The 17467-nt window shown below is 46.8% G+C and overlaps 1 protein-coding gene across 12 annotated transcripts in view; it reads left to right on the forward strand.

The window, feature by feature from the left end:
- Positions 1-17467, forward strand: part of TIAM2 (TIAM Rac1 associated GEF 2) — a 131394-nt gene that overhangs the window by 84864 nt on the left and 29063 nt on the right. For 6 of the 12 annotated variants that reach the window (XM_077897839.1, XM_077897846.1, XM_077897853.1 and 3 more), the window contains one exon: positions 8239-8342. In XM_077897839.1, the coding sequence (XP_077753965.1) occupies positions 8239-8342 (104 nt within the window). Of the gene's footprint in view, positions 1-8238; positions 8343-11996; positions 12158-12345; positions 12643-13397; positions 13545-17467 lie in introns of those variants that run through there. The other 6 variants (XM_077897874.1, XM_077897902.1, XM_077897913.1 and 3 more) reach the window with 6 other exon arrangements.

A 17467-nucleotide genomic window follows, 5' to 3' on the forward strand; every position in this document is an offset into this window, starting at 1 on the left:
CCCGTCAGCTGTCGCCCCCACCCCTGCCAGCCACTCATCTACCGTTTCTGCGGCCACATTAATGGAGTCATACACCATGTAGCCTGTTGGACCTGACTGCTCTCATTTAGCCTAATGCTTTCCAGGATTGTCCATGTTGTAGCATGAATTGGCCATGGATTCTTCTGTCTGGTTGAGTGGTACTCTCTTCTGCCCTCTTTTAGATCCCCCCACCCCCACCCCGCCCACCATGTTAGCTGTTCCTGAAGAATGTTACTCTGGTGTTTTCTCCTATAACACATCCCCTAATAGAATTTGTGTGTGCTCTTGTTTTAGATTTCCTCTCATAGTCTTTTTTTTTTTTCTTTCCCCTCTCACAGTCTTTACACAGAATTCTATCTAAGTAGTTGGTAGGGGTTTTGAACTTAACTTCTACTTTATTAAAGCCCTAAAGTGTCTGAAATACAGTGGTGTCTGTTCTGTGTCCCCAAAAGTAATGAAGGGTATGTCATCTGCGAGTCTTCTCAGCTCTGGTGGATACCAGTTTCTGCTAGATCTGAAATGTTGGCTGGAGATCTCTTTTACCACTTACTGTTTTTCATCAGGGACCCTGATAAGGTATGATGGCAGGCTCTTTGCCTTGTTTCTTTGGGCTAAGTGCATACCTCTGTCACAACCATAGCCCGGCTGGAAAACAAGAATGTGGGTACACCTAATTCCTTTCTCCCCACTTCTCAGGAGGCCTCTCCCCCTGTATGTTGTAATTGACCTGGTGGTGGCCTGCAGCCCATTCCTACCCTAAAAATACCTGCCATCTTCCTATTCCTCCAAAGATTCTTTCATATGCCAAGAATAGTTATCACAAGATAATTGACTCAAATCATGGTAGCTTGCTGGTAAAACACATTTACTACCAGTGTTTGCTTCTCTGTGTTTAGCACCAGAGATCTTGCATTGTCAGGAATATCACCAATTGGATTGTGACCTCAAGTGAAACGGATTTGGAAGATTTATGAAATTTATATTTTTCTGGCACAGTATTTATGCTGTAATAGAATATACTTCTCTGCAAGCTTAACAGTGACATTCAGACAGATGCTTTGATTTTTCTTGACACAAGAATAGTAACAATAATGATATGTAGAGTCCCAGATACCTTCAGAAGAGCTGATCAGTTTTTATCTTTATTAGAAGCATGTAGTGTCAGTGGTGATGTCTTTGTTATTGGCACAGTAGGACTTGACTGGCCTTTGAATGTGATCAACCCAGAGCTACTATCTTCTCTTATTGAATAGTCCACCTGTTTCATTTAAGTGGTTTTATTTTCATTCTGTTTCACTGACTAGTGATAACTAATATTTGCCTCAAGGACAAGTACAGCAAATGTCATTAATGAAAGGTGTCATAAATCACTGCATTTTAAGTAAATGGATGAGTAAAATATAAGGAAATCTGAGTTAATTAAAAATAATGCTATACAAAGTCTGTACATTTAACCTTAAAAGTTGAGAGATTTTTAAGCTTTCCTGTGCAAATGAACTCAATGTTCGTTGTGCCCTCGGCACGATGATAAACTGTATGGTGGACACTGATGCAGAATTCTTCTATAACAGTGGGTGATACTTGGAGAACTGAAAAAAAAATTGTGATGTAGTATCCACAAAGTACTGTACTCTTGCACTGGCAGCTTTGACTTACTAAAATCTTTTATCTTTTCCTAAAATTGCATTCACACTTTTTAAAAAAAATACAAAAGATCTATAAGTTGAAGGAATTCAGTTGGAAAACTTTCTAAGATTCTCTTCAGGTCTAAAATTTATAGATTCCCTATAAGCTGTTCATTTATGGAATTGCATAGTAGAAATTTGGAGAAATTAAACAAAAATTGAATAGATCGAGTAGATTAAGAACATAAATTCCACAAAGTATGTTCTCTGAATGTACGTAGATATAAAATTATTAAATGTCAAAGATGTACAACTGTAATGCCACTGGGGATTATATAGTTGAAAACTTAATGAAACCATTTATTATTTACTTGTAAAATCTTTGAAATTATTTTTTAGATTTTTTTTTTCAATCGTCTTCATAGATGATCATTTTTCTGTAGTTTCCACCTCAGAGGGGGACCTCTGGGCTAATGATCAATCAACTAAAACATTTTTGAGCCAAAATGAGAGTCCCAATTAAATGTGCTACATTATTTATCTGAATACTATCTTTTTAATTGCCTTCTTTAGCATATTTCATTTTTCTTCAGGAAGTAAGGGAGCTAATATTCATGTTGCACCTGCTCTCGACTGTAAGCTTATGGTGCATTGCACCTCTTCTGATGTGACTGACCTTCCCGGAGGTGAGGTCATAGACTTGGCTGTGGAGAGAGGCGGTGGTGGTTCTCAGCGGAGGGGCCACTGCCCTACCAGTGACATTTTGGAAGTTAATGGGTTTGTTTTAGTTTTCATAATAAATTGGAGGAATATAGCATTGAGTGGTCGGGGACATGGTTGCTACGTGTCCTGCATGTTCAGGTTAATTTCTCACACTGCAGAATTACCGTTCCACTGGACATTCTTGTCGATGAAGAACATGCATAATTATCTGAGCCAAGACCTGGCTTCATTTTACAAATGAACACAAATTATTTCTTTTCCCCACAGCTACAGGCTACTAGGAAACCAACAGACCAGTAAACCAACAGAGGTTTGTTCTTTATTTTGCTCAGAACTTTGTCAAGAGTTTTTTGCCCATTTGGAAAATCAGGTCACTGATAGCAGCACCCCAAATGCATTTAAATCTCCACCAAGATACCCTGGCATGGGTTTCTGATGAAACTGGGATATTTAGTGTGATTCTTTGCAGTGCAAATGTTGGACAGGCTTCTAGAGTGGTTGCAACCAAGCATTTACATATTCAAACCCACATTTTAAAAAATTGCAAATTACTTTCCTTTTATTTGTCTCCTTGTGGTATTATTAGAGCATTATATTGCTTTTTGTGAAACTGCATATGAATTTTCAGAATAGTATTGAAAGGGGGGCTTTGAACGTGATGATACCAAGAATCTATACTACAGTGCATGCTTTGAAGCATGAAGAGCATAGTTTAAAAATAATTTCCAGGGGCTTCTGGCTGGCTCAGTTGGAAGAGTGTGTGACTCTTGATGTCAGTGAGCCCCCGCTGGGTGGAGAGATTACTTAAATAAATAAACTTAAAAAATAATTTCCATTTTCACTGCCTCTCTTTTGAGTGTGCTTCAAATGAATCCTTAACCCACAAACTGAAGGAGTTTTCCCTGATGCTATGACTGTCCTCATCAATTTCTCAAAAAGGGCTTATTGAGGCTAACAGGTGAAAACATTCTAGTTTCTTGTTTTGGGCTGCAGGGTTTGTTATCATCCTGAGACTTTAACTCAATTCTTTAGATAATGGCTGTGTCTGAGAGCACAGGGGGCATTCTCAGACCTCGCTGAGGAGGTTCTGGATCTTTCTGAGGAGCCTCCTGGCCTCTGGGGCAGAGCACCTTGCCCATCTCCTCACAGCCCACTGCCACCTGGCGTCTCTGGGCTCTGCTGGCAGCCAGCTGGGTGACCGGCCGGGGACTGGGAAGATCTTCTTGCCTCTTCCCTTGCCACCTGAGTGAGTGGGGAGGAGGAAGGGGAGGCAGCCAGCAAGACCAGGCTTAGGAGATGGCCCTGCTCAGTGAGCCAGACTTTGTGGCTACCTGCTGAGCAGAGTGAGGGTTCCTGAGAAGGAGCAGCAGGCTGGAGACCTGCCAGGATACCTCGTGCACCCGAGCCCTTCCCAGGGTACCTCCCAGGAAGGCCTGCCTCATGGGCTGCCACTCTTGAAGTCGGTTTGCTTTGTCACGCAGGCAGTGGCCAAGCCTGGTCTCGGGCGCGGCGTCTGGCACAGTACGTGTTACCCAGTGGGGCGCAGAGCCCGGCGGCCGTCTGGCGGGGCTCCCGGAGCAGGCTGAGTGGGCCCGCACGTGGGCGCGGGGCGGCTCGGCTCCGTGGGGCGGGCTGCCGAGTGGAGGCCCTCGGCCGGGGCTAGAGCTCACGCACTTCGGTGGTTTCCACGGTGAACGAGATGAGAGAGATGGGGCGGGGGAGGGCTTACCAGACAGAAGTCACTACCTTGCCCTGAATTTATAATTTTGTTGTTTTTCCCTATTTACGATTGTATTAGCCCAAGACTTGGGGAGCGAGTCTGAGCTTGTGGACTGGGGAGCACGGACCCGGCAGGACGGTTACCCGATGGGGGAAAAGAGCCCGGACTCATGTGTAGGGAGCACGGAAGCTCTCCCAAGGGGAGGCCGGCTTCTCGGGGGGAAGGGAAGGATGTGTTTGCCCCCTTGAGCAGCTGGGGCTCGGGGCGCGGGCATGAGTGGGGCCGCACGCAGGCTCAGCAACTAGGACAGGATGGCAGCGCCCGGCCTGTGTAAGTGGCTCTGTGAGTAAGCATTCGAATCGTCCTGGCCTACACTTGCTCTTTCTTTTCTTTTTGTTCTTCTTTTTTTAAAAGATTTTATTTATTTATTCAGGAGAGACACACACAGAGAGAGAGGCAGAGACACGGGCAGAGGGAGAGGCAGGCTCCATGCAGGGAGCCCGACACGAGACTCGATCCCGGGACTCCAGGATCACACCCCTGGCCGAAGGCAGGGGCTAAACTGCTGAGCTACCCAAGGATCCCCTCATTCTTCTTTTTAAAATAGCCACTCTTCTCTTCTCCCAGGGCCTACTTTGTTCTCACTTCTCCTCTAGAATACTAAGGGCACACTACTTTTTATGGGGATACAGGTCCTAGTGAAACTTGAGGCTCTTGGAGCTGGGCTCCAAACCTGTGGACCCCCCCACGCTTGGCTTCCCCTGTGCTTTGTCCGGTCTAGGACAGCGTTGGTGCTTTGCTAGTGGATTGGAAAAGGAGTCAGTCGCTGCAGAGACTCTATTTGTGCCCAGATACCATTCCACCTCTGTGGAATTTGGGTGGTGGAACAGCTCTGAGATTTCATATCTTGGCAGAACTCAGGAACCATCCAGAACTGCTCCTGCCTCTCAGATCCTTGGGGCCAGCCTTAGTGGGAGTTGGTTCCTGAGATTCTTCCTGTCTAAGCTTGTGCCTCTGGGAGGATCTGAGTTGTACCCAAAGGCTCTCTAAAGTTAAAGGGTAGTAGAGGCGATAGGGGAGCTTCACCGATTCACAACAAAGCCTGGGGTGGGCAGGGTTTTGACCCAGAACAGGTAGCCTGGGTTTTGTTACCAGGTAACCATTTTGCCTTTGTAGGAGGTAAAAAGTTTGGGGAGTTTTCAGTGTTTTGGTTCTAAAGTTTTGTGAATATATTGAATAGATGACTCAATTCACTTGGCACCCACTTTTGACATCAGCCGTGTTATTTTCACTAGCATCCATCTGGCTCCTCCAGGCTCCTTCTGCCCGTGTGCCATCTCTGAGATCCTCAGGGGACTTCAGGTCTCCATCATCTTTCTTTCCCTAGGACTTAGGGTGCTGTAGAACTCTTCATCATGAACAAATGCATTGACTGTGTCCCAAATCCTGTACTTGAAACAACTCTTTGGCAATAGACACTCTGTTGACAAGGTAAAGGCTGTAGTAATGCAAATTTGATTCTGTTCAAACAAGGTGAGGTGTTGTTACCTGTACAGCCTCTGTGACACTGCTCTTTCTTGATTTCCTATGTTCCTCTGGTATTACTGAGCAAAGGGAGGTGTGTCCTCTGCGGACCTCTTCCCCTGTACACTGTCACTGATGTTTCCAAGGTTGTCTCCTTGGTCTTTTTCATGTCTCACTCTGCACATTCTTCCTGGGGCTGCTTTACTGCCAGAATCTGATGACTCCAGATCCACATCCCCATGTGGACTTTCCTGGACAGCTTGACTCCTGAGCATCTCCCATTGGACAGCGTACATGCGTCTCAGAGTCAGAACTGCCAAAGCTAAGCTCAGGAGTTCCAGTCCTGCTCTTCTGTTCCCCATCTGGCCCATCACTAAGGCATAAGACCAGGTCTTCTGCCTTGACGCTTCCTTCCATATCACCTTCTATGAAACAGGCAGCAAAGAGGAGGCCTGGAGGGTCCACCTGCCCAGATTTCTATGTTCATTTCTTTGCTCTTACTCTATTCTGAGTTCATTCGGGTCTTTCCACCTCACACCTGCAGTATTGCTGTGACTCTCTGACCCATTTTTCTCCCAAGGTCTTGCCCTTTATCGATGCCCCTGTTATAGGACACCCTTCTCTCCCTCCTCCACTGCAGCCACGCTCAACACGTTTCCAGAAGGTGCTGGGATCTTCTTGTGCTTTGCCTTCACTCAGCTGCCTCCTGCTTCTGGAATCCTTTCTCCCCACTGCCCATGTTCATCATCAGCCTTAAAGGCAAATAGATACTTCCAAGATTTAAAGACTTCACTCAAGTGTTGCCTTTGTTATTAAGTCTTCTCTGGTCTTTTGCAGAAGTAACTTCCTCCCTGACTGTCCCACTGCATGGACTTCCTCACATCATCTGTGACACTTCACCTTCTCCAAAGCTAGAAGCTCACCTTGAGAGTAGTAACTGGTCTCATTCATCTTTGTATCCCTAGCACTGAACCTAGAAAGCAGCCAGTGCTCAAAAAAGTGAATGCCAAATGGATGAAAAGGTGCATCCATACTGAAAACATGGGCTGTTTTCTTTTGTGGATCCTGTTGGTCGGTCTCCCTTGAACACAGCGCACACAGCAGCCTGAGGAGGCAGCAGTGGAGGAGTGATGGTAGATTGCTTTTGGCTCAGGCACATATCTTGCTTCCCATGCGGTCAGCCTCCTGGTGACTGGACTGCTTCTGTGGTGTGATGTTTAGGGCCTGGGGAGGCGAACCCAAGTCTTCCCACCTGTCACCACTATCTGAAATTTTCCCAGGGATGTCTCATGCGTCTGTGATCCAAGCTAACTCACGCCAACCACAAGTGTGACTTGGATTCTCTGGTCCTTTTCTGGATGAGGGTTTTGGAAGAGGCAAAAGGAAGAAGAATTATAGCTCCAGAATTCTGTAGATCATTCAGATATCTCCTTTAGGTCTCCTCTTAGAATCAAGTGTCTATGTAGTGGTTGGTTGTATTGGCATGGATCATGGACCAGCATTCCTATCCATGGGTTTTACCAACTTTCTAGGGCTTCCATAGCTTCTAAAGACCTAGAGACCTAGTGTCCTGGCCCCTATTATGCTTTATTAACATCTGTCTATGCCTGGTCAGCCTAGATCAACTTGGACAGGTGCAAGATCAGTGACTTCTTGTTGTAGCTACTGGGATCAGAAACTATTTGATTTGACCAGGTTGAGGGGACAATCTACTAAATACAAGAATTAGGATGAAAACCCACATTATATTATGATAGAGGCTAGTCTTTCCATCTTTCTTGGATTTGTTAATTTGAGAGCCACTGGAAAGAATTGGGCTTAGCAGGCATGTATGGTTGTAGGCTGGAAAAGAAAAATAGAAGCTCTACTTACCTTTGATCTTCTTAACCCTTACTCTGGAAGTTAACAAAGATTTACTGTTCTTTGGGACTTTCAGTTTAGGATAAAATTGTGGTGGATGCCAGAAAAAGAAGAGTTAAGCTTTCAAATGAGCAAGTTATGGGTTGTCATAAGAGTCCATGCTGTTGCATCACTGGTTGTCCAAGATTTCCCTGGTGATTTTGCCCAAAATAAGGAAGTACTGATGCTGGTCACTGTTATTTGATTCTTGGTCTGAATAAATTCTTTAAGATCAGAGCTTGGTGAAATAGAGTTTGCACAGCAACAGGCAGAGTGACAAGGCATTTAAGTCACTGTCTTATTTTTTTTTTTAAGACTTTATTTAACAGAGAGAGACACACACACACCACATGCTCACAAGCAGGGGGAAGGAGGGAGAAACAGACTCCCCACTGAGCAGGGAGCCTGATGTAGGGCTGGATGCCAGGACCCTGGGACCATGACCTGCACCGAAGACAGACCCTTCACTGACTGAGCCACCCAGGCACCCCCAAGTCATGTCTTGACTGGCTATTGGTCTCCTTTGATTGAAAGTCACAGGAGCCCTTGCTTCTTCCGTAGTGAGAGCTCAGACCTGTTTCAGAAGACCGAGCAGCTCCCTGAGTACCTTGTACCTTCCAGCGTCACTAAGGACCGCTCTTAATCTGAACCCTTAACCTAGTCATGATGGTTCTCTGCCAAGCACCAAACTCACTTTTATGTGTGTGTTTGTCACTTTTTATGCAGATTTCAGCAATGTCCCTGATGTCACAAGTGGCCTGAAAAGGAGTCAGACTGATGGCGCACTGGCCCGAGTTCCCCGTGAGGAGGACACAGCACAGACGCTCGGGGTAAGGTGCTCCTGATGGGGAGGACACAGGGCAGATGCTCGGGGTAAGGTACTGTCCCAGACCCACAATTAGGACCCGGCTGACAAGTGCGAGTCCCCTCCTTCACCTGAAGTGGGGAGAGAAGCTGGCGTTATTGGATCCCTCGGTCAACCTGCTGAAACAAACTGTTTTTTTTCCTTAATGGAAATAGTTTCCTTATTTATTTGAAGGAATTGTTAGGACAGTTTTGACAAGGTAAGCTCAGGTGTTCTGAAAGGTAGGTTTAATGAGTCCATTTCTTTCCTGCTTTTTTTTTGTCTTTTTTTGCCCATAGATAAATTATTTTTGGAATGTTATCATTCTGTTGTAAGATATATAAAACATTAAGTTTGGTATTTTCACCATTTTTAAGTGCACACTGCAGTGGCGTTAAGTACATTCACGATCCTGTGCAACCATCACCGCTACCCATTTCAGGACCTGGTCATCAAGCCAAACAGAAACTGTTGTCCCCATTAGACCATGACTCCCCCCCCACCCTCCCCCACCTCACAACTGCCACTTACTTCTGTTTTACTTCCTGTGTCATTTGCCTGTTCTCGGTCCCTCATGTGTGTCCTTTTGTTTCTGGCTTATTTCACTTGGCGTAATGCTTCCAGAGTTCATCATGGCGTAGCGTGTGTCAGAACTTCGCTTCTTTTGAAGGCTGAGTAACATTGCACTGTCTGTGCTGCGTTTTGTCTACTTGTTCATCTGTTGAGAGACTTTTGGCTTGTTTCCACCATTTGCCTGTCGTGGGTGATGCTGCGGTGAAGATTGGTATACAAATAGCTGTTCGCATCCTTGTTTTCAGTTCTGTTGGATGTGCATCCAGGGGTGGGATTGCTAGGTCACGTGGCCATTCTGTGTTTAGCTTTTTGAGGAGCAGCCCACCTGTTTTCCACAGAGCTGCACCATTGTACAGTCCCATCAATGATGTGTGAGGGTTCTGATTTCTCCGAAGCCCCGCCCCCACTTGTTACAGTCCACGCCTTTCCTACATTTTTAATTGTTCATTGAACATCCTTTCAGAAATGGTCTGATTGACGTGATCTGTTGTAATACACAGTACAGCTTTAGTTGGTTTTGACATTATAACTCTGTTTTCAATTCCTTGCTTTTGTCTCAAATATAAGAATGGAGATATAGAAGCTATGACAGGTGTTTGAAGACAACTTACAGTCTGTTGGGTTAGACTCCTGCTACCAGGGCTAGTCCCTTTGGGGAGCGGCCATGTGGCACACCCGTTGGTGATAGTCACTGTGAGAAGGGGATCAGGTTGGAGCCTGCCTACCGCAGAATGGGTTCTGTGCCACCCCCCACCACCACACAGCAATTTTCTCACCCATTCCTGATCCACCTCCTCCAAAATCTTTCTTCTCTTCCTTCTGATTCCTCATATGAAATGCTCAGCTGCCTGCACTGGTCTAGCTGTGCCCCCAGGATAGAGTGTCTTTTACTAAAACCAAAATTGTCCACATTTTTAGTCTTATGCCTTTGTTTGATCTCTGGTGGATTAGTACTTTGGGAGCCCGACATCACAGCTAATGGTGATTATTATTTTTTTAAGAAATGTGTCCTAGAGCATCAACAAGATGTGTTTTGATTGCTATTTCTTAAATTTTTGTAAAAAAAGTAAATATTTCTGAGACACTCTAGAAGCTAGGCTGTCTATTTAAGGTAAGTGTGCCCGAAGGGCACTGTAGCAGCTTGGGGAAAATCACTTAATGCCATGAGGGATAATGATTTCCTCTCTGCTGTCTCTTATTTGAGTTCCACATTAAAGTTCTTAAGAAGGAAATTAAATTATTTTTCCAGATTTTAACATTCAATAAAATAAATACACAAAAGTTACCATGTTAAGGCTATTCCCAATTGTCATTTAACAGTGTCTGACATGATGAAACAAAGCATTTAGCAAATGCACATTGGAATATCAGTTAGACTTTGAGGAGAGGAAGAAAAGCTGTAGTTGAGCTTGAAATTGGAGCTGGCTGAGCTGAGTTTTCATTGCTAAAAATGGTTAGAGGAGAAAACAAATAAATAAATACCAAAGAGGGGTGACTGGGTGGTGTAGTTGGCTGTGCTCGACTCTTGATTTCGTCTCATGTTGTGATCTCAGGGTGGTGAGAGTGAGCCCTGAATCGGGCTCCCTGCTGGGCTTGGGGTCTGCTTGACATTCTCTCTCCCTCCCTCTGCCCCTCTCTGCACTCACATGTGCTGGCTTTCTCTCAAATAAATCTTAAAAAAAAAAAATACCAAAGAACACAGAAGACAAAAATATTGAAAGAGAATATCATCGTGGTGAGCAGTGCTGTCAATCCCTCTCAAGTCCAGAGTAGTCGTCATCTGATCTTTTTCAAACCTGAATATCATCCGTCCATAATAATAGACTTCAGGACATTTCTTAATCTCCGTGAAGTGCCTGGCAGTTACTTAGTTCACACGTTCTTTGCTCCTTGAGAAAGAAGAATCGGTGACTATCAGACGTAATAATTGGGATGTATGTTAGTGAAAAGAAAGCTCTGAATATAAGAATTAAAAGATGGGGGTGCCTGGGTGGCTCAGTCGGTTAAGCATCTGACTTTTGATTTCAGCTCAGGTTGTGATCTCAGGGTTGTGAGATGGAGCCCCACTTTGGGCTCTGCACTGGGAGTAGAGCCTGCTTGAGATTCTCTCTCCCCCTCCTCTGCCCCTCTGCACCATGCTTGCTCATTCTTTTGCTCTTAAAAAAAAAAAAAAAAGAATTAAAAGACAGTTGTTCTGTATTATTATTTTCAGCCCCTTGGAAACATCAGGTTATACCTAAAAGCAGTCTTTTTCTGTTTTCCAGTGTGGTTTGATGGTGTGTGTCCCACTGTTAGGCATGGATCTTTCGGGCTTGCCCTGGCACTGCCCCCACGGTGCCCACAGGAGGTGGTCACTTCTCTGGAGAGAAGACCAGACTCTGGCTACTGGGCTTCCCACTCTGGCCCCTGTAGCCTCCTTAGGGGTCATTAACTTCTTTTCAGATTAGACCCTGGTTGAACCTGAGTTGTTTGGGATATTTTACTAATAATATTCTAGACTTTGAAATAAGGAATAATTTCCCTTGAAAATCAAATGCAGCCTGGCTTGATGAAGCACAGCTGTAAGTGGGGCTTTTGACAGCTCCGCAATTTCTGCAAATGGCTCATAATTGATTGCCTTCTTGCTCTTCAAGGGTGCCTATTACTGTCACAGCTCTTTGTGTGCCCCTGTCAACCTCTCCTGTGTGGGGGCTCTTTTTTTTTTTTTTTTCCACCCAGTATTGTTAGCAATTAGCTTGCACTATTGTAACAGTTTGGATTTTGAAAGGAATAAACAGTTTCTCTTTGGGCAAAGGGGTTGAAAGAGTTTCTGGGTTGTTCTGGGAACTTGAGGTGGGTTCAGCAGGCCCTGCAGAAATACGGTTTGCATTCCACTTTGCTGTCTCTGAGCTGACTCTGAAGATGTGGCACTCGGTGTCTCTGTCATCTCTGAGAGTGCCCTGACCTGGTGCCTTCCCAGAGCCGGCAGGTTGGGCATGGGCTGGAAATCTAGAGGAAGGGGGTGAGCTTGCCCAACCACCGGCGCTGCCTCGGAGGAAGAGCTTGGTGGCGCTAGGACGTCCTTGCCAATGTGACTTGGAACAACAGTTTGGGATTTTTTTCATTGCCTGGAGATGAGAGTGAGAACGTGCATCTTACTCATTTCCCAACAGCCGACTGTAGATGTAATCCTTTCTCCCCGAGGGAGCAGGTTTCTTTGAACTTTTCCTTTCTCTGTACAGCATGTAAGTAAGTGAGGGCTTTGATCTCAGGGGTGTGGATGTTGATCCAAATGTAGGCATGCTTGCATGGTTTCCTTTTCTCTGTCTTGAAAGTTGATTTTACTCTGAAATGTCTTTAGATTGTTATGCAGATGAGAAGATATGCCTTTCTTTCCAGAAGGGATCCTGACTGTAATCGTTAAATGCTCTTTACAGCTAAGGATGCGAGAATTTCTTTTGGATTCTAGTTTCTCTGTGGCACTTTTCCTTTCTCGTTCCCACATTGCAAGGATTTTTCAATGGATCTCTGAAGTACTTTTGTCCTTTTGAAATGTATCAGAAAGCCCGGAAATTCCAAATACTTACTCTGTAAAAATCCGCTTGGAAGAGGAGTAATTGGAAGATGGTAAATAATTTTATGCTTTGTGAAATTTCTTTGGAGCATAGCACATGCTAGTATTGGACTTAATGCTGTAAAAGAAAATCCACAAAACTGAAACCATTTTCTGTGAGGTAAGCAGAATTTTTACTTTAGTTTTTCCTGATTAAATATTTTTTTCAGCTTTTTAGAAGAATTTTATATAATCACCTAGTGTAGCTTTGGCAGTGATTATTTTTACAGTTTGTAGGCGTTGTGTTGCTAGAACAGAGAGCATTGGGAGTCTGGAGATACACAGCGTGACGACTGTGTGTTGTGCTCTTTGCAATTTAATAATGCTTAAGATCTATTTGCCCTTTCATTTGTGCAAGGTGGAAAAAAGGGACATGCGCTAATGGTTAGTTTTAGAACACAGCATGAACATAACTTGCATTTAGTATTTAATGCCTGCTCACCCACTTATCTTAACCTTTTGGGTTTTTTACATGAATTCCTTTTAAGAGCTTGCATATCTGAGAAGCCAAAGGAAAAGATTACTGGATATATTCTTGGTTTTCCAGCATTCTCATGTTGTACATCTTTCTTACTTATCTTTGAGTCTCCTGAATTATTTCAAGATCCGTCTGGTCATGAGATGTTTTGGTCAAAAAGTGAAATTAAGATACAATTTCTTTATAAATCGTGGTCTTTTGACATGGATGCTATTCAGTAGATTAACATGATCATGATGTCTTTGGAAAGGGCTAAACATACCTATTTCTGAGCGCATGTCGTCTGACATAATCCCCACCATCTGACTGGAGAGGTAGCATCCTCCAAGCAGACCCATTGTCCCTGCAAATGACTTGAAGTCTGGCGTTCTCCAGGGTGAGATAGTCCTCTTTCACAGTGCATAAATCCGGCCGGGCAGAGGTATAATGGGAAGAACTCTCGGCCTGATGGTTGGAGACCTGGATCTGTATCCTGACTCACCAGGCTTTGCCAGTGCCTGACCTGGGGCAAGGTACCCGACCGTTCTAAGCCTCTGTCCTCACTGGTGAGTAAAAATAACAGTGCCGTGAGTCCCGCGTTGTGGAGAGGATTGTGCAGGATGACACACACACACACACACAGACACACACACACACACACACTCGTGAGGGGTTGGGAGGTTCAGAGGTCCTCCTTCCTGATGTGTCTCATGCACACAGAGCGTTCTGAATGCTTTCTTGTTCTGCGCATCTAACACCCCACATACCTCTCTTCGCTGCCCACCTAGTCGTCCTGAAGTTGGTATCAGGGGGTCAAATCCTGTTGAGCTGTCCCGGGGGACAAAAAAGAATTGGAAACGAAGGTCCTGGCAGTTGGGTCCTCTTAGCTCTTTGTCACCTGCCTGAAGACAAAGCCCACCCACCTTTGAGCTGGTTTTTCTTATAGAGTGCTGTGGATGGACGCCCTTTCCTAAAGGGCTGCTTCAAATGATTGAACAGGAGAGTATCTGTCCAGTGTGCCTTTCTCTTTAGCAGGAGTGGGCTGTGAGTATCGAGTTGCTTACTGAAGCCTGAGCCCTCATCCGGCAGGAGGTCTTGCAGGCTCGCGCCTTTTGGAAGAGAAGCGTCTCTGCAGGACATAGAGAGGCGCCGAGGCTACAGGCTGTAAAGGGTCAAGGCGAGCTGAGTTTTCGGCCCAGCTCTCACATGCACCGTTCTGCGTTTCTAACGCTGGACGTCCATGTGGCAGGCACGAGGTGGCAAGTTTGTGGATTTGTTGGAAGCAACTATGCTTAGTTTTCATGGGAGTCTAAAAGTCTGTTTGATCTCTTTAGAGCTGGAATTCTTTCTTTTTAATTACTGTTTTCCTAGCGCCAGGTGTTCGTGCTCTGCACCTGGTCTATCCTGATCTCTAGGGCTGATTTGTCAAGAAGATGTCAGCTCTTCGCTGGGTGTGTCAGGAAGGGACGTCGTTGCTGCGCCGTGAAGCATACAGGAGCCCTATCCTCTTTGTTGCCAAGGATCACTTGCGTACTCTGTTCAGCAGGGTTAGAGATGTCACCTGTAGAGTCAGATGAGAGGGAGACGGAGAGGCAAGGTGGGGGCAGGGAGAGAGAAAGAAAAAGGAGGAGAAAAGAAAAAAATTGCCAAATCTCGGTGCAGGGTCTGGGGAGGGCCGGCAGGGAGTGGAGGCAGTGGGTTGGCGTTGAGAGCCAGTAGCTACATGGCAAGCAGTTTGGGCAGGGAGAGCTTGTCCCAGGGAAGAGGACAACCAGTGGAGTTGACAAGAAGGCAGTGGGAAGACCTCTTGCTGGTGTCTTCTCTCCACTTGCCCTCCCAGCTGCCAGCCTACCAACGTGGCTGTGGGGCTGGGTCCTAGCGCGGCTCGTGCTGTCCCTGGGCCCGAGCAAACTGGAAAATGGGGAGTGGGCTGCTGCCGCTGCCAGAGCCAGAGAGACAGAAACTGCCAGTAACTTGGTGGTGCCTGATGAGCGCTCCGCTGTCTCGGCCTTTGCCAGGGAGGCTCTGGAAGCTCAGATGCTGGGGCTGCTTGTCGGCGAGACTTGCCTGGGGTATGGGGGCGGCGGGGGCCGTGCTTGCCTGCCCTATGTCGGCGTAGAGTAGGCTTGTTCAGGCCGCACAGTGAGTGGAGCTGGGGAGCCTGGCCTGGAGGCCCGACTCTAGGGTATTCGCCAGGCCCTGGGGCTTGGCCCGGAGCCGGCCACGGTTCTCTTGCTCTCCTGTCCTCTCACCTGTGCACCGAGCACAACAGCACCCGACTCGGGAAGCCACCTGGGCACCGGGCACCGCGGCACTGACTCGGGGCCACTCGGGCCCGTCTTCCCCTTCCCTTGATAGCGTGGCTGGTTTCCCTTCCAGCCTCGTCCTCCCTCCCCATGTTTAGCCGCCCCCACCCCTCCGTGGCCCTTTGCTTCCTGCCTCCCCTGGCCCTTCCTCATTCTCCTCCACACTCCGCCTTTCCTGCTGGTTTTCCGGGAACAAGAAGGAGGTGTCACTGGGGCCCTCCTGGGGGTCCCACAGGAGGGAGGAAGGAGCAGGACGCGGTCGGAGGCCCCGCTGGCACCGGGGCGCGAGGCGGCGGGCGGGCGGTGGAGGCAGCCGAGGGCTGTGATTGCCCCCGTCCCCACCCGTCCCCACCCGTCCCCACACCGGCAGGCCCACAGCAAGGCGCGAGACGCCCGACCCGGCCACTGAGGCCTCACCCCGCGGAGCAGGGGTGCGCCACGGCGGCCGCTCCGGGCACGGAGACTTGCTTGCCACCTTCATTTCTGCTCCTCGTCCTGTCCTGGGAAACGGCAGGGGCCGTGCCTTTGCTCCCACCGCCCTGGGGGGAGACTGGAGGAGGGGGGCGAGCAGGGCCCACGCTCTCGGAGCAGCCAGCTGCACTCCTGGGGACCGTCCTGTGGCCTGGCCTGCCCGGGCACGTCCCGGCGGGGGGGCGGGGGGGGGTGGCGGGCGGCGAGTTGCCCGTGGTCTGTGTTGGTCGCAGGGTGGGCCGTAGGCTTTTGGATGTGGTCGTGGAGGAGAGGTTCATTCTTTCATCTTCACCCCCGTCCTCCATGGTGTTCAGCCCTCTGTTTCTCCATATTTTTTTTCTTTCTAGGCTTCCTGGATTGGGGACAGAATAATCTCCCCTTTTGGAGGAGAAGAAGGCGGGGAGTCTGAGCGGGGAGTCTCAGGCCAGACCCTGCCTTCAGTAAACACTGCCTGCAGGCTTGTGCATATTCTTGGGGGAAGCCTCCTAGATGTGGGGTCAGTGGGGAAGAACAAGTGGGGGGTTTGGCCCAGTCTTACGCTGAAATCCTTTGTCCTTGAGGAGCCGTCAGACTTCTACATCTGCGCACCGAGGGGTAGGTCTGCCAGTTGTGGAGGGCTGACTGGGTGCTGCTCTGACACTTGTCCTGGCCTCTGCCCCAGCACCTGATCTGAAGCAGTCTTTTACCTGACGGAGCCTTTTCTCCTCATGAATACAGAGAGTTGCTTAAAAATAGATTCTAGAAGAATCCAATTAGAATTAACCCTGGTTATTTATTTACCTTCACACAGTGATTGAAGTTAAAACCTGTAAGATTTATGAGCTTTAAGGTAAATGAGCAGTGAAGGTGAGGATGGGTAGGTGCTTTATTCCTGTGTCTTCTCTAGTCTTTCATTCTCTTACCTGGTTGAGAACAATTACTTGGAGCAGACCATTGAGCATCTGATGGAAGCGATGGGCCCTCAGGAAATTGCTCATGTACGTGAGAGGTATTCCTGCAATTCTGGGGGGTTTGCTCATCTTACGACATTTATCCACAGATTTCCTCCTTAGGGATCTGTGAGCTCTAGGTTCATAATTCTCACATTGAGTAGACACCTGTATAGTCTAGCTTTTGTGTTGACTATTAGTAACATTACAGACTTCATTATCAGGTACTTACAGAATGAAAAGCACTGTGTTTCTTTTCCTTTCCTTTCCTTTTTAAAAAGTTTTTTTAAATTTTTTAATTTTATTTTTTTAATTTTTTATTAGAGTTCAATTTGCCAACATACAGCATAACACCCAGTGCTCATCCCATCAAGTGCCCCACTCAGTGCCTATCACCCAGTCACCCCTACCCCCCGCCCACCTCCCTTTCCACCACCCCTTGTTTTTTTGACCCTGAGATCAAGACCTGAGCTGAGATCGAGTCAAATGCTTAACTAGTGGAGCCATCCAGGCACCCCTAATCCTATGTTTCTTTAGCCAAGTGACATTTTGAACTTTGTCTTTATCTTTAGGTCTGATTGGTGGGGTAGGCTTGGCAATATTAAGGCCTTATTATTTTAAAGTCCTTAGAGACATTGAAGGACATTACATATTAAGACCCCCACCCCAGATGGCAAAAACCGTTAGGTTGAGACCAAGGAGAATATTGATGGTGGTGGTTAGAGATCCCTACATTTTTGGACACCAAGTATAGCATTATGCACTGGTGTTCTAGCATTTTCA

This window comes from Canis aureus, chromosome 1 (genome assembly GCF_053574225.1).
Source record: "Canis aureus isolate CA01 chromosome 1, VMU_Caureus_v.1.0, whole genome shotgun sequence".
In the NCBI taxonomy this organism is placed as follows: domain Eukaryota; kingdom Metazoa; phylum Chordata; class Mammalia; order Carnivora; family Canidae; genus Canis; species Canis aureus.